The sequence below is a fragment of the Neoarius graeffei genome, chromosome 13 (genome assembly GCF_027579695.1).
Source record: "Neoarius graeffei isolate fNeoGra1 chromosome 13, fNeoGra1.pri, whole genome shotgun sequence".
In the NCBI taxonomy this organism is placed as follows: Eukaryota; Metazoa; Chordata; class Actinopteri; order Siluriformes; family Ariidae; genus Neoarius; species Neoarius graeffei.
The window spans coordinates 74,911,313-74,932,999 of NC_083581.1; the positions used below are offsets into that span (position 1 = coordinate 74,911,313).

Below are 21,687 nucleotides of genomic sequence, written 5' to 3' on the forward strand. Positions count from 1 at the left end.
ATTGCTGCTCATCTGCAGTTTGCTAAAGATCACATGGACAAGCCAGAAGGCTATTGGAAAAATGTTTTGTGGACAGATGAGACCAAAATAGAACTTTTTGGTTTAAATGAGAAGCGTTATGTTTGGAGAAAGGAAAACACTGCATTCCAGCATAAGAACCTTATCCCATCTGTGAAACATGGTGGTGGTAGTATCATGGTTTGGGCCTGTTTTGCTGCATCTGGGCCAGGACGGCTTGCCATCATTGATGTAACAATGAATTCTGAATTATACCAGCGAATTCTAAAGGAAAATGTCAGGACATCTGTCCATGAACTGAATCTCAAGAGAAGGTGGGTCATGCAGCAAGACAACGACCCTAAGCACACAAGTCGTTCTACCAAAGAATGGTTAAAGAAGAATAAAGTTAATGTTTTGGAATGGCCAAGTCAAAGTCCTGACCTTAATCCAATGGAAATGTTGTGGAAGGACCTGAAGCGAGCAGTTCATGTGAGGAAACCCACCAACATCCCAGAGTTGAAGCTGTTCTGTACGGAGGAACGGGCTAAAATTCCTCCAAGCCGGTGTGCAGGACTGATCAACAGTTACCGCAAACGTTTAGTTGCAGTTATTGCTGCACAAGGGGGTCACACCAGATACTGAAAGCAAAGGTTCACATACTTTTGCCCCTCACAGATATGTAATATTGGATCATTTTCCTCAATAAATAAATGACCAAGTATAATATTTTTGTCTCATTTGTTTAACTGGGTTCTCTTTATCTACTTTTAGGACTTGTGTGAAAATCTGCTGATGTTTTAGGTCATATTTATGCAGAAATATAGAACATTCTAAAGGGTTCACAAACTTTCAAGCACCACTGTATACACTCTATAGGTTTGCTTGTGTGTATAAATTACCTCATCACCCATCTGAGGGGTGAAGGGGCATCTCCGAGGGACGGTGTCTGTGATCCAATCAGAGGGCAGCCATTCCTCTAGAGTCAGACCCTGATCCTGTAACTCAGGTAATCTCTGCAGAAAAAATGCGCACACACACACACACACACACACACACACACACACACACCATATACCCGTAGAGGAATTATGATGTCATAAGTCTTATCCACAAAACCATATTCCTGACTAAAGTGACACAAACACATTCCCACCTTCCTCTTCTCCTTTGGCTTTTTCTTCTTTGGTAGTGCTCCATCTTTGTCTTGTTTTTCTTTCCTCCTTTCTTTCTTGGCATCTTTCTCTTTTTTCTTCTCTCCGTCCTCCTCAGAGCTGCTGGCGTTCTTCTTCTTCTTTTTCACAGTTGTCTTCTTGGGTGGTTCTAGATTTATGCCTGCATCCGCCGTCCAGTCCGAATAATCACTTGAGTAGTCACTAAAACACACACACACACACACACACACACACACACACACACACACACACACACACACAAAGGGCTGCATCAGGGTTTGTGTACTATTAAAGCACCTAAGGAAATGTACTGGGAAATGTGATATTTCAACAGAATTTTCACAGATGCTTGAAAATAAAATGATCACACTTCGTCAAGAGAGTGCAAGCACACACTCTTTGTGAAACTTCCTGTGATTTCAATGAAACACCTCTCCCAAGCAGACTTCTCGTGTTAAAAAGCTACAGCCTGTGCTCCTCTTACTGAGACACGGACATGTTTCCGTTTGCGGCGTTGTGGATCCAGCTGCCAACCCGTTCATGATAATCTGCTCGCTAAAGTAAACCTAGAGGAATGACCACTGCATCTGCATCCAGCATCAGATCTAGCATCCTGAACAGAAGCCTGTACCATATGATGGCCTGACTAAACACGTTTGTCATGTTCTGTCATAATCACATTTCCGTTAGCGACTATTCTTTGTTTGCAATCACGTGACTTTTTGCCTCCTGGTTCACTTCCAGTTTTCAAGTGACGCGCAATAATCAAAGATGGCGTCCAAGCCAAGTACACGTCCGTCGTCATCTTGTGGAAAACATCCTACATCTGACCATGTTAACGGATAGAACCAAAAGCAAAATCGAGATATCAAGAAAAAATATATTTATGCGATGGATCGGACCCCTACGGCTTAAAGACAGACTGTTCATGCGATTTCAACAACTTTCAAAACGTGCAGTTTCCGGACGTTTCCGATTATCTGGTTGTCCAAACATCGTTTTACACGAAGAATCAAATGAGAGCTTTTAAAAAGTCTTGAAGCGTATAACTTTTTCGTTTGTGGCTGGGTTCATGGCGTTGGAATAAAACTTCTCAAGGACAACAATTGTCTTATTTTTGCGAGGCTGGGTAACGCAAGTTGAAGTGTAGTATGTGATTCGAGTCGGAGCTGCTGTAGGCATTTTTTGCGATGATAACTTTTGATTATAGATCCATAAAGTTGATATACGTACCTTTAATAAAATGATCGCTGCAAACACGAAACTGCGTGTGGACTCTCGATTCCTTTCGAACGCAGTGAAAGGTTTGCAAGCCATTTTTCACGGCGTCTTTTTGAGAGTTTTCTTTCTTGCACCCTTGTGCACGACTTCTTTTGGTATCCTATAATCTCATCTCATCTCATTATCTGTAGCCGCTTTATCCTGTTCTACAGGGTCGCAGGCGAGCTGGATCCTATCCCAGCTGACTACGGGCGAAAGGCGGGGTACACCCTGGACAAGTCGCCAGGTCATCACAGGGCTGACACATAGACACAGACAACCATTCACACTCACATTCACACCTACGCTCAATTTAGAGTCACCAGTTAACCTAACCTGCATGTCTTTGGACTGTGGGGGAAACCGGAGCACCCGGAGGAAACCCACGCGGACACGGGGAGAACATGCAAACTCCGCACAGAAAGGCCCTCGCCGGCCACGGGGCTCGAACCCGGACCTTCTTGCTGTGAGGCGACAGCGCTAACCACTACACCACCATGCCGCCGCTTTACAATTATAAGGAGAAAAAAAAAGTCCACCAAATCGAGGTCAGGATGTCATTCCAATGGTGTAGCAGCTACAGTCCCACCAAAAGGCGCACGAAAACAAGTCCTACACCACCAGCACAGCCGCCGCGATGCCGCCGGGCAACATCACTCGGAACACCACGCCATGGATCCACAAAACGAGCACAGACGCACCACCACGCAGAGCGCTGGTATGTCCCAAACCGCCTGCGCAGCCGCTGCGAGACGCCACCGAGCAACATCGCTCGGAACATCACGCCAAGCACAGAGCGCTGGACAACCACGATGTTAAAATGAGCAGCGAGCTCACTGCAGTCCATAGCGAGGAGCACAGGCACCACCCATGGCGAACCAAGGCCTGGAGGGAACCGACGCCCAAAACTGGGTCCGGAGCTACAGCACAACTGGCAGACAAAACACACTCGAACAAAAACAAAACATCAAACTACACAAAAAAACCCAGAAAATAAAATAAAAAGCTCCGGTGAGAAGCGGCAGTCAGAATGCGCACGACGTACTTTTTGTCTTATTCTCGATTTGATCAGTTCGAACATCCAAACACAGAGCAACAATCTGGCATGTTTGGAGGCGAAAGACAAGCAACTACTGCAAAACGACTTTAAACAAATACGATGCCTGACAATCAGCTGGAAATCTGAACACGTAATGAGGCGGATGACTACCAGAAGTGGCGTTTATTACAAACAAAAAATGAACCAACTCCAAAAAATATACACAATAGTTACTTTTAGGATATAGGGCGTGGTCAGTGGTTGCCGATTTCCTTCCAACCCCGATTCCAAAAAAGTTGGGACAAAGTACAAATTGTAATTAAAGCCGCAAGCGGCCTCGACGGGCCCTCGCGCCAGCGGCCAAGGGGGGCGGGGCCATGCGTCCCTGCGAAAAACCTTCCACAGCTTCTGCGGCAAGAGACATTACTCCCACAATGGCGACAAAGCACAGAATTGGACACATGGCATCAATAGGGTCTCGCACTTCGTGCGTTGTCGACCATGGCAAGCGCCTCAAAAAGGGTCTTGAAAAGAGTTTGCTTGCCAAGTTTGACAAATCAGAAGCTGCAATATCATTTTTGCCGTAATCAGCACACCCAGGGGCGAAAGTGCACAAAATTTGGCGTATATGTCAGGTGAGCTATGAAGAGTTTGCGTATGAAGTTTGATGACAATTGAGTAAATAGAAGATGAGATATAGATTTTTGAAGAATAAATTTTTTGGTTTTTCCCATGTCAGTAGGTGGCGCTATGCTGTACATGAGCGATTATGAGTTGGAAAAATAAGTGTCTACAACAGCAACGTACTATCACAAGGTAGTGGTGTGAAGGAAAAGCATTATGGAATTATTTACCAAAAACCCGTTTTGGAGCAATTGCGTGGGCCAAAAACAGCGCCCCCCATGGACGAAAATTCCCAAAATGTGGTATACATGACATGGGAGGTAGTAAGAGGGTGGCCGTGAAGTTTGACCAAATTTGAGGAAAGATTGGATTTTTTGCGCAAAAATAGCGCCCCCAGTGGCGAAACATCACAGAAATTGGGTCACATGTCAGAAGCCCAATGAGTGATTTGCGTGTGAAGCATGAGCAGTGTTGAGCAATTAGAAGATTTGTTATGAATTTTTAAGCATGTAAAATACTGCATTGAAAAATGATTGACGTATAACTTCTGAACGGTTTACCCTACGTGAAACATATTTAGCAACTTTTGTCAGCCATGTCTGTAGATGATGTGTATCAATTTTGGTGACGTTCCTATGAACGGTCTAGGAGGACTTGCGCTGTCTTCGTGGCCATGCATTTCGCACAAAAGTGAAATTACCTCACTTCCTGTAGGGCGTGGCTAATGCATTGGAATTACATTTTTGTCCGGCTTGGTGAGATACATATGCGTACCAAAGGGCATGCCACTACTACAAACTACATGGCAACCAGGCACCGTAATGCGAGAGGCAAAAATCACAACACGTTAGGGGGCGCTATAGAGGCCCTGAGGCCCGCCTGGATCTGGGCTTCTGGTTCTCAGAAGCGGTGGCAGTCTAAGAAAAAGGAGCCAAATTTCAAGTGTTGTCGACCATGGCAAGCGCCCCAATAAGGGTCTTGTAAAGAGTTTGCTTGCCAAGGTTGACAAATCAGAAGCTGCAATATCATTTCTGCCATAACCCGCACCCCCAGGGGTGAAAGTGCACAAAATTTGGCGTATATGTCAGGTGAGCTATGAAGAGTTTGCGTATGAAGTGTGATGAAAATTGAGTAAATAGAAGATGAGATATAGATTTTTGAAGAATAAATTTTTTGGTTTTTCCCATGTCAGTAGGTGGCGCTATGCTGTACATGAGCGATTATGAGTTGGAAATATAAGTGTCTACAACAGCAACGTACTATCACAAGGTAGAGGTGTGAAGGAAAAGCATTATGGAATTATTAACCAAAAACCCATTTTGGAGAAATTGCGTTGGCCAAAAACAGCGCCCCCCATGGACGAAAATTCCCAAAATGTGGTATACATGACATGGGAGGTAGTAAGAGGGTGGCCGTGAAGTTTGACCAAATTTGAGGAAAGATTGGATTTTTTGCCCCAAAATAGCGCCCCCAGTGGCGAAAGATCACAGAAATTGGGTAACATGTCAGAAGCCCAATGAGTGATTAGCGTGTGAAGTATGAGCAGTTTTGAGCAATTAGAAGATTTGTTATTAATTTTTTAGCATGTAAAATTTTGAAGTGAAAATTGATTGACGTATAACTTCTGAACGGTTAATCCTACGTGAAACGTATTTAGTAACTTTTGTCAGCCATGTCTGTAGATGATGTGTATCAATTTTGGTGACATTCCTATGAACGGTCTAGGAGGAGTTGCGCCGTCTTCGTGGCCATGCATTTCGCACAAAAGTGAAATTACCTCACTTCCTGTTGGGCGTGGCTAATGCATTGGCATTACATTTTTGTCCGGCTTAGTGAGATACATACGCCTACCAAATGGCATGCCACTACTACAAACTATATGGCAACCAGGCACCTTAATGCGGGAGGCCAAAATCACAACGACTTAGGGGGCGCTATAGAGGCCCTGAGCCCCGGCCAAGTTTGGGCTTTTGGTTCTGAGTAGCGGTGGCAATTCTCGGAAGTGGTGCCAAATTTCGTGCGTTTTCGCCCATGGCAAGCGCCCCGAAAATGGCCCAACAGCGGAGAAAAATAAAGAAGAAGAAGAAGAAGAAGACGGAAGAATAATTAAAGCCGCAAGCGGCCTCGACGGGCCCTCGCGCCAGCGGCCAAGGGGGGCGGGGGCATGCGTCCCCGCGAAATACCTTCCACAGCTTCTTTGGCAAGAGACATTACTCCCACAATGGTGACAAAGCACAGAATTGGACACAGAGTACACGGTGCGCTGAGATGTTGTCATGGACAGAACATTTTATGCCATGGCTTCCCAACCAAATTAATGTATTTACCTCATCAGTCACCAAGCTATAGCTACATAGGATTGTCTTCTGTTAGACATCTATTAGTCTGTATGTAACGCTACAACACTTGCTCCCGACTGCCTACCCATTCCCCACAAGTCATGTGTGTTTAAGGCAACCAAAACAACATACTCCTGGTGCCTCATGATTGTAAACACCTCTCCTGCAACTGCTACAGCGCAATGAGCGCCCCCAGGGGTCCACAAGTCATGTGTGTTTAAGGCAACCAAAACAACATACTCCTGGTGCCTCATGATTGTAAACACCTCTCCTGCAACTGCTACAGCGCAATGAGCGCCCCCAGTGGTGAAAGTTCACCAAATTTGGTAGACATGTCAAGGGACCTATGAAGAGTTGTTTTGTAAAGTTTGATCAAGTTTGACCAATCAGAAGCCGAGATATAAATTGTTGCCTGAAAACAGCGCCCCCAGTGGCAAAAGTTCACAATATTTGGCACATATGTCAGGTGACCTGTTAAGAGTGTGCCTATCAAGTTTGATCAAGATTGAGAAAATAGAAGATGAGATATTGATTTTTGAAGAATAAATTTTTTGGTATCTCCCATGTCAGTAGGTGGCGCTATGCTACAACACTTGCTCCCGACTGCCTACCCATTCCCCACAAGTCATGTGTGTTTAAGGCAACCAAAACAACATACTCCTGGTGCCTCATGATTGTAAACACCTCTCCTGCAACTGCTACAGTGCAATGAGCGCCCCCAGTGGTCCACAAGTCATGTGTGTTTAAGGCAACCAAAACAACATACTCCTGGTGCCTCATGATTGTAAACACCTCTCCTGCAACTGCTACAGTGCAATGAGCGCCCCCAGTGGTGAAAGTTCACCAAATTTGGTATACATGTCAAGGGACCTATGAAGAGTTGTTTTGTAAAGTTTGATCAAGTTTGACCAATCAGAAGCCGAGATATAAATTGTTGCCTGAAAACAGTGCCCCCAGTGGCAAAAGTTCACAAAATTTGGCACATATGTCAGGTGACCTGTTAAGAGTGTGCGTATCAAGTTTGATCAAGATTGAGAAAATAGAAGATGAGATATTGATTTTTGAAGAATAAATTTTTTGGTTTCTCCCATGTCAGTAGGTGGCGCTATGCTGCACATGAGCGATTATGAGTTGGAAAAATAAGTGTCTACAACAGCAACGTACTATCACAAGGTAGTGGTGTGAAGGAGAAGCATTATGGAATTATTTACCAAAAACCTGTTTTGGAGCAATTGCGTTGGCCAAAAACAGCGCCCCCCATGGACGAAAATTCCCAAAATGAGGTGTACATGACATGGGAGGTAGTAAGAGGGTGGCCGTGAAGTTTGACCAAATTTGAGGAAAGATTGGATTTTTTGCCCAAAAATAGCGCCCCCAGTGGCGAAATATCACAGAAATTGGGTAACCTGTCAGATGCCCAATGAGTGATTTGCGTGTGAAGTATGAGCAGTTTTGAGCAATTTGAAGATATGTTATGAATTTTTAAGCATGTAAAATTTTGCTTTGAAAATTGATTGACGTATAACTTCTGAACGGTTTATTCTACGTGAAACGTATTTAGGAACTTTTGTCAGCCATGTCTGTAGATGATGTCTATCAATTTTGGTGACATTCCTATGAACGGTCTAGGAGGAGGTGCGCCGTTTTCTTGGCCATGCATTTCGCACAAAAGTGAAATTACCTTACTTCCTGTTGGGCGTGGCTAATGCATTGGCATTACATTTTTGTCCGGCTTAGTGAGATACATATGCATACCAAATGGCATGCCACTACTACAAACTACATGGCAACCAGGCACCTTAATGCGGGAGGCCAAAATCACAATGAGTTAGGGGGCGCTATAGAGGCCCTGAGGCCCGCCTGGATCTGGGCTTCTGGTTCTCAGTAGCGGTGGGAGTCTAAGAAAAAGGAGCCAAATTTTGTGCGATGTCGACCATGGCAAGCGCCCCAAAAAGGGTCTTGTAAAGAGTTTGCTTGCCAATTTTGACAAATCAGAAGCTGCAATATCATTTCTGCCATAACCCGCACCCCCAGGGGCGAAAGTGCACAAAATTAGGCGTACATGTCAGGTGAGCTATGAAGAGTTTGCGTATGAAGTTTGATGACAATTGAGTAAACAGAAGATGAGATATAGATTTTTGAAGAATAAATTTTTTGGTTTTTCCCATGTCAGTAGGTGGCGCTATGCTGTACATGAGTGATTATGAGATGGAAAAATAAGTGTCCACACCAGCAACGCACTATCACAAGGTAGTGGTGTAAAGGAAAAGCATTATGGAATAATTTACCAAAAACCCGTTTTGGAGAAATTGCGTCGGCCAAAAACAGCGCCCCCCATGGACGAAAATTCCCAAAATGTGGTATACATGACATGGGAGGTAGTAAAAGGGTGGCCGTGAAGTTTGACCAAATTTGAGGAAAGATTGGATTTTTTGCCCAAAAATAGCGCCCCCAGTGGCGAAATATCACAGAAATTGGGTAACATGTCAGAAGCCCAATGAGTGATTAGCGTGTGAAGTATGAGCAGTGTTGAGCAATTAGAAGATTTGTTATGAATTTTTTAGCATGTAAAATTTTGAAGTGAAAATTGATTGATGTATAACTTCTGAACGGTTTATCCTACGTGAAACGTATTTAGTAACTTTTGTCAGCCATGTCTCTAGATGATGTGTATCAATTTTGGTGACATTCCTATGAACGGTCTAGGAGGAGTTGCGCCGTATTCGTGGCCATGCATTTCACACAAAAGTGAAATTACCTCACTTCCTGTTGGGCGTGGCTAATGCATTGGCATTACATTTTTGTCCGGCTTAGTGAGATACATATGCATACCAAATGGCATGCCACTACTACAAACTATATGGCAATCAGGCACCTTAATGCGGGAGGCCAAAATCACAACGACTTAGGGGGCGCTATAGAGGCCCTGAGCCCCAGCCAAGTGTGGGCTTTTGGTTCTGAGTAGCGGTGGCAATTCTCGGAAGTGGTGCCAAATTTCGCGCGTTTTCGCCCATGGCAAGCGCCCCGAAAATGGCCCAACAGCGGAGAAAAATAAAGAAGAAGAATAATTAAAGCCGCAAGCGGCCTCGACGGGCCCTCGCGCCAGCGGCCAAGGGGGGCGGGGGCATGCGTCCCCGCGAAATACCTTCCACAGCTTCTTTGGCAAGAGACATTACTCCCACAATGGTGACAAAGCACAGAATTGGACACAGAGTACACGGTGCGCTGAGATGTTGTCATGGACAGAACATTTTATGCCATGGCTTCCCAACCAAATTAATGTATTTACCTCATCAGTCACCAAGCTATAGCTACATAGGAATGTCTTCTGTTAGACATCTATTAGTCTGTATGTAACGCTACAACACTTGCTCCCGACTGCCTACCCATTCCCCACAAGTCATGTGTGTTTAAGGCAACCAAAACAACATACTCCTGGTGCCTCATGATTGTAAACACCTCTCCTGCAACTGCTACAGCGCAATGAGCGCCCCCAGTGGTGAAAGTTCACCAAATTTGGTATACATGTCAAGGGACCTATGAAGAGTTGTTTTGTAAAGTTTGATCAAGTTTGACCAATCAGAAGCCGAGATATAAATTGTTGCCTGAAAACAGCGCCCCCAGTGGCAAAAGTTCACAAAATTTGGCAGATATGTCAGGTGACCTGTAACGAGTGTGCGTATCAAGTTTGATCAAGATTGAGAAAATAGAAGATGAGATATTGATTTTTTAAGAATAAATTTTTTGGTTTCTCCCATGTCAGTAGGTGGTGCTATGCTACAACACTTGCTCCCGACTGCCTACCCATTCCCCACAAGTCATGTGTGTTTAAGGCAACCAAAACAACATACTCCTGGTGCCTCATGATTGTAAACACCTCTCCTGCAACTGCTACAGTGCAATGAGCGCCCCCAGTGGTCCACAAGTCATGTGTGTTTAAGGCAACCAAAACAACATACTCCTGGTGCCTCATGATTGTAAACACCTCTCCTGCAACTGCTACAGCGCAATGAGCGCCCCCAGTGGTGAAAGTTCACCAAATTTGGTATACATGTCAAGGGACCTATGAAGAGTTGTTTTGTAAAGTTTGATCAAGTTTGACCAATCAGAAGCCGAGATATAAATTGTTGCCTGAAAACAGCGCCCCCAGTGGCAAAAGTTCACAAAATTTGTCACATATGTCAGGTGACCTGTTAACAGTGTGCGTATCAAGTTTGATCAAGCTTGAGAAAATAGAAGATGAGATATTGATTTTTGAAGAATAAATTTTTTGGTTTCTCCCATGTCAGTAGGTGGCGCTATGCTGCACATGAGCGATAATGAGTTGGAAAAATAAGTGTCTACAACAGCAACGTACTATCACAAGGTAGTGGTGTGAAGGAGAAGCATTATGGAATTATTTACCAAAAACCTGTTTTGGAGCAATTGCGTTGGCCAAAAACAGCGCCCCCCATGGACGAAAATTCCCAAAATGAGGTGTACATGACATGGGAGGTAGTAAGAGGGTGGCCGTGAAGTTTGACCAAATTTGAGGAAAGATTGGATTTTTTGCCCAAAAATAGCGCCCCCAGTGGCGAGATATCACAGAAATTGGGTAACATGTCAGATGCCCAATGAGTGATTTGCGTGTGAAGTATGAGCAGTTTTGAGCAATTTGAAGATATGTTATGAATTTTTAAGCATGTAAAATTTTGCATTGAAAATTGATTGACGTATAACTTCTGAACGGTTTATTCTACGTGAAACGTATTTAAGAACTTTTGTCAGCCATGTCTGTAGATGATGTGTATCAATTTTGGTGACATTCCTATGAACGGTCTAGGAGGAGTTGCGCCGTTTTCGTGGCCATGCATTTCGCACAAAAGTGAAATTACCTTACTTCCTGTTGGGCGTGGCTAATGCATTGGCATTACATTTTTGTCCGGCTTAGTGAGATACATATGCGTACCAAATGGCATGCCACTACTACAAACTACATGGCAACCAGGCACCTTAATGCGGGAGGCCAAAATCACAATGAGTTAGGGGGCGCTATAGAGGCCCTGAGGCCCGCCTGGATCTGGGCTTCTGGGTCTCAGTAGCGGTGGGAGTCTAAGAAAAAGGAGCCAAATTTCGTGCGATGTCGACCATGGCAAGCGCCCCAAAAATGGTCTTGTAAAGAGTTTGCTTGCCAAGTTTGACAAATCAGAAGCTGCAATATCATTTCTGCCATAACCCGCACCCCCAGGGGCGAAAGTGCACAAAATTTGGCATACATGTCAGGTGAGCTATGAAGAGTTTGCGTATGAAGTTTGATGACAATTGAGTAAACAGAAGATGAGATATAGATTTTTGAAGAATAAATTTTTTGGTTTTTCCCATGTCAGTAGGTGGCGCTATGCTGTACATGAGTGATTATGAGATGGAAAAATAAGTGTCCACAACAGCAACGCACTATCACAAGGTAGTGGTGTAAAGGAAAAGCATTATGGAATAATTTACCAAAAACCCGTTTTGGAGAAATTGCGTCGGCCAAAAACAGCGCCCCCCATGGACGAAAATTCCCAAAATGTGGTATACATGACATGGGAGGTAGTAAGAGGGTGGCCGTGAAGTTTGACCAAATTTGAGGAAAGATTGGATTTTTTGCCCAAAAATAGCGCCCCCAGTGGCGAAAGATCACAGAAATTGGGTAACATGTCAGAAGCCCAATGAGTGATTAGGGTGTGAAGTATGAGCAGTGTTGAGCAATTAGAAGATTTGTTATGAATTTTTTAGCATGTAAAATTTTGAAGTGAAAATTGATTGACGTATAACTTCTGAACGGTTAATGCAACGTGAAACGTATTTAGTAACTTTTGTCAGCCATGTCTGTAGATGATGTGTATCAATTTTGGTGACATTCCTATGGACGGTCTAGGAGGAGTTGCGCCGTCTTCGTGGCCATGCATTTCACACAAAAGTGAAATTACCTCACTTCCTGTTGGGCGTGGCTAATGCATTGGCAATACATCTTTGTCCGGCTTAGTGAGATACATATGCATACCAAATGGCATGCCACTACTACAAACTATATGGCAACCAGGCACCTTAATGCGGGAGGCCAAAATCACAACGACTTAGGGGGCGCTATAGAGGCCCTGAGCCCCGACCAAGTGTGGGCTTTTGGTTCTGAGTAGCGGTGGCAATTCTCGGAAGTGGCGCCAAATTTCGCGCGTTTTCGCCCATGGCAAGCGCCCCGAAAATGGCCCAACAGCGGAGAAAAATAAAGATGAAGAATAATTAAAGCCGCAAGCGGCCTCGACGGGCCCTCGCGCCAGCGGCCAAGGGGGGCGGGGGCATGCGTCCCCGCGAAATACCTTCCACAGCTTCTTCGGCAAGAGACATTACCACAAGGTAGTCGTGTGAAGGAAAAGCATTATGGAATTATTTACCAAAAACCCGTGTTGGAGCAATTGCGTCGGCCAAAAACAGCGCCCCCCATGGACGAAAATTCCCAAAATGTGGTATACATGACATGGTAGGTAGTAAGAGGGTAGCCGTGAAGTTTGACCAAATTTGAGGAAAGATTGGATTTTTTGCCCAAAAATAGCGCCCCCAGTGGCGAAATATGACAGAAATTGGGTAACATGTCAGAAGCCCAATGAGTGATTTGCCTGTGAAGTATGAGCAGTTTTGAGCAATTAGAAGATTTGTTATGAATTTTTAAGAATGTAAAATTTTGCAGTGAAAATTGATTGACGTATAACTTCTGAACGGTTTATGCTACGTGAAACGTATTTAGAAACTTTTGTCAGCCATGTCTGTAGATCATGTGTATCAATTTTGGTGACATTCCTATTAACGGTCTAGGAGGAGTTGCGCCGTGTTCGTGGCCATGCATTTCGCACAGAAGTGAAATTACCTCACTTCCTGTTGGGCGTGGCTAATGCATTGGCATTACATTTTTGTCCGGCTTAGTGAGATACATAAGCGTACCAAATGGCATGACACTACTACAAACTACATGGCAACCAGGCACCTTAATGCGGGAGGCCAAAATCACAACGATTGAGGGGGCGCTATAGAGGCCCTGAGGCCCGCCTGGATCTGGGCTTCTGGTTCTCAGTAGCGGTGGCAGTCTAAGAAAAAGGCGCCAAATTTCGTGCATTGTCGACCATGGCAAGCGCCCCAATAAGGGTCTTGTAAAGAGTTTGCTTGGCAAGTTTGACAGAACAGAAGCTGCAATATCATTTTTGCCATAACCAGCACCCCCAGCGGCGAAAGTGCACAAAATTTGGTGTAGATGTCAGGTGAGCTATGAAGAGTTTGCGTATGAAGTTTGATGACAATTGAGTAAATAGAAGATGAGATATAGATTTTTGAAGAATAAATTTTTTGGTTTTTCCCATGTCAGTAGGTGGCGCTATGCTGTACATGAGTGATTATGAGTTGGAAAAATAAGTGTCTACAACAGCAACGTACTATCACAAGGTAGTGGTGTGAAGGAAAAGCATTATGGAATTATTTACCAAAAACCCGTTTTGGAGCAATAGCGTCGGCCAAAAACAGCGCTCCCCATGGACGAAAATTTCCAAAATGTGGTATACATGACATGGGAAGTAGTAAGAGGGTGGCCGTGAAGTTTGACCAAATTTGAGGAAAGATTGGAATTTTTGCCCAAAAATAGCGCCCCCAGTGGCGAAATATCACAGAAATTGGGTAACATGTCAGAAGCCCAATGACTGATTTGCGTGTGAAGTATGAGCAGTTTTGAGCAATCAGAAGATTTGTTATGAATTTTTAAGCATGTAAAATTTTGCATCGAAAATTGATTGACGTATAACTTCTGAACGGTTTATCCCACGTGAAACGTATTTAGTAACTTTTGTCAGCCATGTCTGTAGATGATGTGTAACAATTTTGGTGACATTCCTATGAACGGTCTAGGAGGAGTTGCGCCGTCTTCGTGGCCATGCATTTCGCACAAAAGCGAAATTACCTCACTTCCTGTTGGGCGTGGCTAATGCATTGGCATTACATGTTTGTCCGGCTTAGTGAGATACATATGCATACCAAATGGCATGCCACTACTACAAACTATATGGCAACCAGGCACCTTAATGCGGGAGGCCAAAATCACACCGACTTAGGGGGCGCTATAGAGGCCCTGAGCCCCGGCCAAGTGTGGGCTTTTGGTTCTGAGTAGCGGTGGCAATTCTCGGAAGTGGTGCCAAATTTCGCGCGTTTTCGCCCATGGCAAGCGCCCCGAAAATGGCCCAACAGCGGAGAAAAATAAAGAAGAAGAATAATAATAGTGAACTCTTACAAGAACAATAGGGCCTTCGCCCTATAGGGCTCGGGCCCTAATAATAGTGAACTCTTACAAGAACAATAGGGCCTTCGCCCTATAGGGCTCGGGCCCTAATAATAGTGAACTCTTACAAGAACAATAGGGCCTTCGCCCAGTAGGGCTCGGGCCCTAAATAAAAACGGAATGCAATGATGTGGACACTAATCTGTCCTACTCCTGTCTCTGTCCCTGTTCTGCCAACAAGGTCAATAAGCCTAATCTACCCTAATGTGTTAAGTCAAGTCAAGTCAAATAAACTTTATTGTCAAATATGCTATACATGCTCGACATACAGCACAGATTAAATTTCAGTCCTCTCTGACCCATGGTGCAGTGCAAACAGGCAATGCAAGAAATAAAAATAGAATAACTAAAATTAAAGCCGCAAGCGGCCTCGACGGGCCCTCGCGCCAGCGGCCAAGGGGGGCGGGGGCATGCGTCCCCGCGAAATACCTTCCACAGCTTCTTTGGCAAGAGACATTACTCCCACAATGGCGACAAAGCACAGAATTGGACACAGAGTACACGGTGCGCTGAGATGTTGTCATGGACAGAACATTTTATGCCATGGCTTCCCAACCAAATTAATGTATTTACCTCATCAGTCACCAAGCTATAGGTACATAGGATTGTCTTCTGTCAGACATCTATTAGTCTGTATGTAACGCTACAACACTTGCTCCCGACTGCCCACCCATTCCCCACAAGTCATGTGTGTTTAAGGCAACCAAAACAACATACTCCTGGTGCCTCATGATTGTAAACACCTCTCCTGCAACTGCTACAGCGCAATGAGCGCCCCCAGTGGTGAAAGTTCACCAAATTTGGTATACATGTCAAGGGACCTATGCAGAGTTGTATAAGTTTGATCAAGTTTGACCAATCAGAAGCCGAGATATAAATTGTTGCCTGAAAACAGCGCCCCCAGTGGCAAAAGTTCACAAAATTTGGCACATATGTCAGGTGACCTGTTAAGAGTGTGCGTATCAAGTTTGATCAAGATTGAGAAAATAGAAGATGAGATATTGATTTTTGAAGAATAAATTTTTTGGTTTCTCCCATGTCAGTAGGTGGCGCTATGCTGCACATGAGCGATTATGAGTTGGAAAAATAAGTGTCTACAACAGCAACGTACTATCAGAAGGTAGTGGTGTGAAGGAGAAGCATTATGGAATTATTTACCAAAAACCTGTTTCGGAGCAATTGCGTTGGCCAAAAACAGCGCCCCCCATGGACGAAAATTCCCAAAATGTGGTATACATGACATGGGAGGTAGTAAGAGGGTGGCCGTGAAGTTTGACCAAATTTGAGGAAAGATTGGATTTTTTGCCCAAAAATAGCGCCCCCAGTGGCGAAATATCACAGAAATTGGGTAACATGTCAGAAGCCCAATGAGTGATTTGCGTGTGAAGTATGAGCAGTTTTGAGCAATTTGAAGAAATGTTATGAATTTTTAAGCATGTAAAATTTTGCATTGAAAATTGATTGACGTATAACTTCTGAACGGTTTATTCTACGTGAAACGTATTTAGTAACTTTTGTCAGCCATGTCTGTAGATGATGTGTATCAATTTTGGTGACATTCCTATGAACGGTCTAGGAGGAGTTGCGGCGTCTTCGTGGCCATGCATTTCGCACAAAAGTGAAATAACCTCACTTCCTGTTGGGCGTGGCTAATGCATTGGCATTACATTTTTGTCCGGCTTAGTGAGATACATATGCGTACCAAATGGCATGCCACTACTACAAACTACATGGCAACCAGGCACCTTAATGCGGGAGGCCAAAATCACAATGAGTTAGGGGGCGCTATAGAGGCCCTGAGGCCCGCCTGGATCTGGGCTTCTGGTTCTCAGTAGCGGTGGGAGTCTAAGAAAAAGGAGCCAAATTTCGTGCGATGTCGACCATGGCAAGCGCCCCAAAAAGGGTCTTGTAAAGAGTTTGCTTGCCAAGTTTGACAAATCAGAAGCTGCAATATCATTTCTGCCATAACCAGCACCCCCAGGGGCGAAAGTGCACAAAATTTGGCGTACATGTCAGGTGAGCGATGAAGAGTTCGCGTATGAAGTTTGATGACAATTGAGTAAACAGAAGATGAGATATAGATTTTTGAAGAATAAAATTTTTGGTTTTTCCCATGTCAGTAGGTGGCGCTATGCTGTACATGAGTGATTATGAGATGGAAAAATAAGTGTCCACAACAGCAACGCACTATCACAAGGTAGTGGTGTGAAGGAAAAGCATTATGGAATTATTTACCAAAAACCCGTTTTGGAGAAATTGCGTCGGCCAAAAACAGCGCCCCCCATGGACGAAAATTCCCAAAATGTGGTATACATGACATGGGAGGTAGTAAGAGGGTGGCCGTGAAGTTTGACCAAATTTGAGGAAAGATTGGATTTTTTGCCCAAAAATAGCGCCCCCAGTGGCGAAATATCACAGAAATTGGGTAACATGTCAGAAGCCCAATGACTGATTAGCGTGTGAAGTATGAGCAGTTTTGAGCAATAAGAAGATTTGTTATGAATTTTTAAGCATGTAAAATTTTGCATCGAAAATTGATTGATGTATAACTTCTGAACGGTTTATGCTACGTGAAACGTATTTAGTAACTTTTGTCAGCCATGTCTGTAGATGATGTGTATCAAGTTTGGTGACATTCCTATGAACGGTCTAGGAGGAGTTGCGCCGTCTTCGTGGCCATGCATTTCGCACAAAAGTGAAATTACCTCACTTCCTGTTGGGCGTGGCTAATGCATTGGCATTACATTTTTGTCCGGCTTAGTGCGATACATATGCCTACCAAATGGCATGCCACTACTACAAACTACATGGCAACCAGGCACCTTAATGCGGGAGACCAAAATCACAACGACTTAGGGGGCGCTATAGAGGCCCTGAGCCCCGGCCAAGTTTGGGCTTTTGGTTCTGAGTAGCGGTGGCAATTCTCGGAAGTGGTGCCAAATTTCGTGCGTTTTCGCCCATGGCAAGCGCCCCGAAAATGGCCCAACAGCGGAGAAAAATAAAGAAGAAGAAGAAGAAGAAGACGGAAGAAGAATAATAATAGTGAACTCTTACAAGAACAATAGGGCCTTCGCCCTATAGGGCTCGGGCCCTAATAAACAATATAAACAAACACTCTAGATAAAAAATAGACATAGACTAAACACTCACAGGTGTGTGTATATATATATATATATATATATATATATATATATACATACACAAACCCGATTCCAAAAAAGTTGGGACAAAGTACAAATTGTAAATAAAAATGGAATGCAATGATGTGGAAGTTTCAAAATTCCATATTTTATTCAGAATAGAACATAGATGACATATCAAATGTTTAAACTGAGAAAATGTATCATTTAAAGAGAAAAATTAGGTGATTTTAAATTTCATGACGACAACACATCTCAAAAAAGTTGGGACAAGGCCATGTTTCCCACTGTGAGACATCCCCTTTTCTCTTTACAACAGTCTGTAAACGTCTGGGGACTGAGGAGACAAGTTGCTCAAGTTTAGGGATAGGAATGTTAACCCATTCTTGTCTAATGTAGGATTCTAGTTGCTCAACTGTCTTAGGTCTTTTTTGTCGTATCTTCCGTTTTATGATGCGCCAAATGTTTTCTATGGGTGAAAGATCTGGACTGCAGGCTGGCCAGTTCAGTACCCGGACCCTTCTTCTACGCAGCCATGATGCTGTAATTGATGCAGTATGTGGTTTGGCATTGTCATGTTGGAAAATGCAAGGTCTTCCCTGAAAGAGACGTCGTCTGGATGGGAGCATATGTTGCTCTAGATCCTGGATATACCTTTCAGCATTGATGGTGTCTTTCCAGATGTGTAAGCTGCCCATGCCACACGCACTAATGCAACCCCATACCATCAGAGATGCAGGCTTCTGAACTGAGCGCTGATAACAACTCGGGTCGTCCTTCTCCTCTTTAGTCCGAATGACACGGCGTCCCTGATTTCCATAAAGAACTTCAAATTTTGATTCGTCTGACCACAGAACAGTTTTCCACTTTGCCACAGTCCATTTTAAATGAGCCTTGGCCCAGAGAAGACGTCTGCGCTTCTGGATCATGTTTAGATACGGCTTCTTCTTTGAACTATAGAGTTTTAGCTGGCAACGGCGGATGGCACGGTGAATTGTGTTCACAGATAATGTTCTCTGGAAATATTCCTGAGCCCATTTTGTGATTTCCAATACAGAAGCATGCCTGTATGTGATGCAGTGCCGTCTAAGGGCCCGAAGATCACGGGCACCCAGTATGGTTTTCCGGCCTTGACCCTTACACACAGAGATTCTTCCAGATTCTCTGAATCTTTTGATGATATTATGCACTGTAGATGATGATATGTTCAAACTCTTTGCAATTTTACACTGTCGAACTCCTTTCTGATATTGCTCCACTATTTGTCGGTGCAGAATTAGGGGGATTGGTGATCCTCTTCCCATCTTTACTTCTGAGAGCCGCTGCCACTCCAAGATGCTCTTTTTATACCCAGTCATGTTAATGACCTATTGCCAATTGACCTAATGAGTTGCAGTTTGGTCCTCCAGCTGTTCCTTTTTTGTACCTTTAACTTTTCCAGCCTCTTATTGCCCCTGTCCCAACTTTTTTGAGATGTGTTGCTGTCATGAAATTTCAAATGAGCCAATATTTGGCATGAAATTTCAGAATGTCTCACTTTCGACATTTGATATGTTGTCTATGTTCTATTGTGAATACAATATCAGTTTTTGAGATTTGTAAATTATTGCATTCCGTTTTTATTTACAGTTTGTACTTTGTCCCAACTTTTTTGGAATCGGGGTTGTATAACTTCATCGATCTGTTTGGCATGTGAGGTACCTGGAGCTGCTGTGATCATCAGGCCAGGGCTCCTTTTCTTCTCTCTCTTCATCTGAAGACTCTCTGCTCGGAGGACGGACTTCTGCCTCACCCTGATAAACAACGTGAAGGCTCATCATCATCTTTTTCACTGACATTAATAAGAAATTCTTACTCAGCAGAACACAGGGACTCAGCAGACAGACAGAATGCTTCAGCTCTACACGGATGCAGTTAAAAGGAATGGGTAATTATAACTAATATCAGCATTAGAAACATTATTAGAAACATGAATGTCCTGATTTAGAAGAGGTACTGATTTTATCTTGGTAAAAATGTACCAGCTTAGGATAAATCTGTAACCTGATTCTCCCTGCGGCCAAATGATACTATAGAATAATATACTCTAAGCTTTTTATGTCCTTAATATAGAACTAATAAATCATGAGTCAGTATAAATAAACGCTGTATTCACAGCTGACTAGAAACGCAAAAATGATCATTATTCATTGTGATAATTATTAATAGTTAAGCCTCCATTGACTTTATGTCTACAGTGCAAGTCATAAAACAGAAACCGGTTAAAATGTTTGTTTGTTTCCAGGCAATTTGGTTTGATTGCATCAATTTGTCTTAATAACATATTAATAACTACTTATTAACTGAGCGCAAGGTCTTTACAGGAAAATATCAGACTGAGGTCTTGACAGTACAAAAAAGACCTCAGTCTGATATTTTCCCGTAAAGACCGAGCAAGTGAGATTAATAAGCAGTTTATTCTATGGCTTTTTTATTTCTAAGATTAAAATACACGGTGATTATAATGAAGCGTGACGCTGCTTTCAGTCACGTCATATTTGTAACGTAATTGAGTCACGCGCGCAGAATAAACAGCGAGCGGTTTCAAAACTGAATTTATTTCTCCGCTTGAGTCATACATGACAAATGTTCTGAGAAATACAGATTATATTTTGATCTTGGTTTATTTTTCAACAAAATGATGCAAGATAATGAAGAGCTTTTTGAGAAAAGGCGCCTTGGAAAGAAAGTCCGTAATCGCCCACGGGTATTACGGGAAAATTCTGCCCGCCAAGGAACCAATCAGAGTGTACGATTTTACCGAAAGTAGACTGCGCCATGTAATAATACATAATAACATTATTTCCTGCAAAACATGATGTTCCTGCTGCTGCGCTTTGTGTTGACGTGTGTTTGACATTTGTGCTGATTTGTAATAAAACTATTGTTTGTGCCTGTTTCTAGTTTATAATATTAAGTTCAACAGTCAAGAATCACGTCTTAGTGACCTGAATAATCAAACTGGCTCCAAGCCATTTTTGCATATCGGCAAAACTAAATAAAATTACTTTGGTTAGGTTTTTGGTTGAGTTTTGAGTTAATGGGACATGATGACATCACTTTCAGCTGTAGACAATACAGCTGATTTTAAATCATTTTAAAAAATCAAGCATAAATAACTTTTATTGTCCAAGCCAGCAGAAATAAATGAGGCAGGTGCAAGCTTCAGGAAGGGGAACTGCTTTGGAGCGAGTAAGTGAAGCTGTGACTCGGTCAATAATGAGCACATTAAGCACAGAACAAACACGTCTTCAAAAATTATGAATATTTATCAAAGCTCTGTCAGAGGTAACAATTTTTCATTTTAATTTTATGCATTTTTATAAAATAAAGATACAATGCGATCTTGTAATTGTAACAACCTTGGCACTGCAAATCGTGTTGCTGTTTCCATGGCAACAAACTCCACGTGCCTTTTTATTTTGGTTTCACTTTAGGTCTCGCCTCTACCCTCGTCTTGTCATTGGACTGTTTGCCTGATTGTACTCTCCTGTCCCTCGTTTCCCTTCATTTTGCATGTTTATCCTAACGTTTCCACGTACAGTTGTGGAGATTATACAGTGCCTTGAAAAAGTATTCATACCCCTTGAACTTTTTCACATTTTTCCACCTTACAACCACGAACTTAAAAGTTTATTATTGAGATTTTATGTGATAGGCCAACACAGAGTAGCACATAATTGTGAAGTGAAACGAAAATGATAAATGGTCTTCAGAATTTTAAACAAATAAAAATCTG

At 43.2% G+C, this 21,687-nt stretch overlaps 1 protein-coding gene across 3 annotated transcripts in view; it reads right to left on the reverse strand.

Annotated features, from left to right (window-relative positions):
• Window positions 1–21,687, reverse strand: part of phip (pleckstrin homology domain interacting protein) — a 157,467-nt gene that overhangs the window by 35,633 nt on the left and 100,147 nt on the right. For all 3 annotated transcript variants that reach the window (XM_060938514.1, XM_060938513.1, XM_060938515.1), the window contains 3 exons: window positions 19,611–19,702; window positions 1,154–1,373; window positions 900–1,013 (listed from right to left, as the gene is read on the reverse strand). In XM_060938514.1, the coding sequence (XP_060794497.1) occupies window positions 900–1,013; window positions 1,154–1,373; window positions 19,611–19,702 (426 nt within the window). The remainder of the gene's footprint in view (window positions 1–899; window positions 1,014–1,153; window positions 1,374–19,610; window positions 19,703–21,687) is intronic.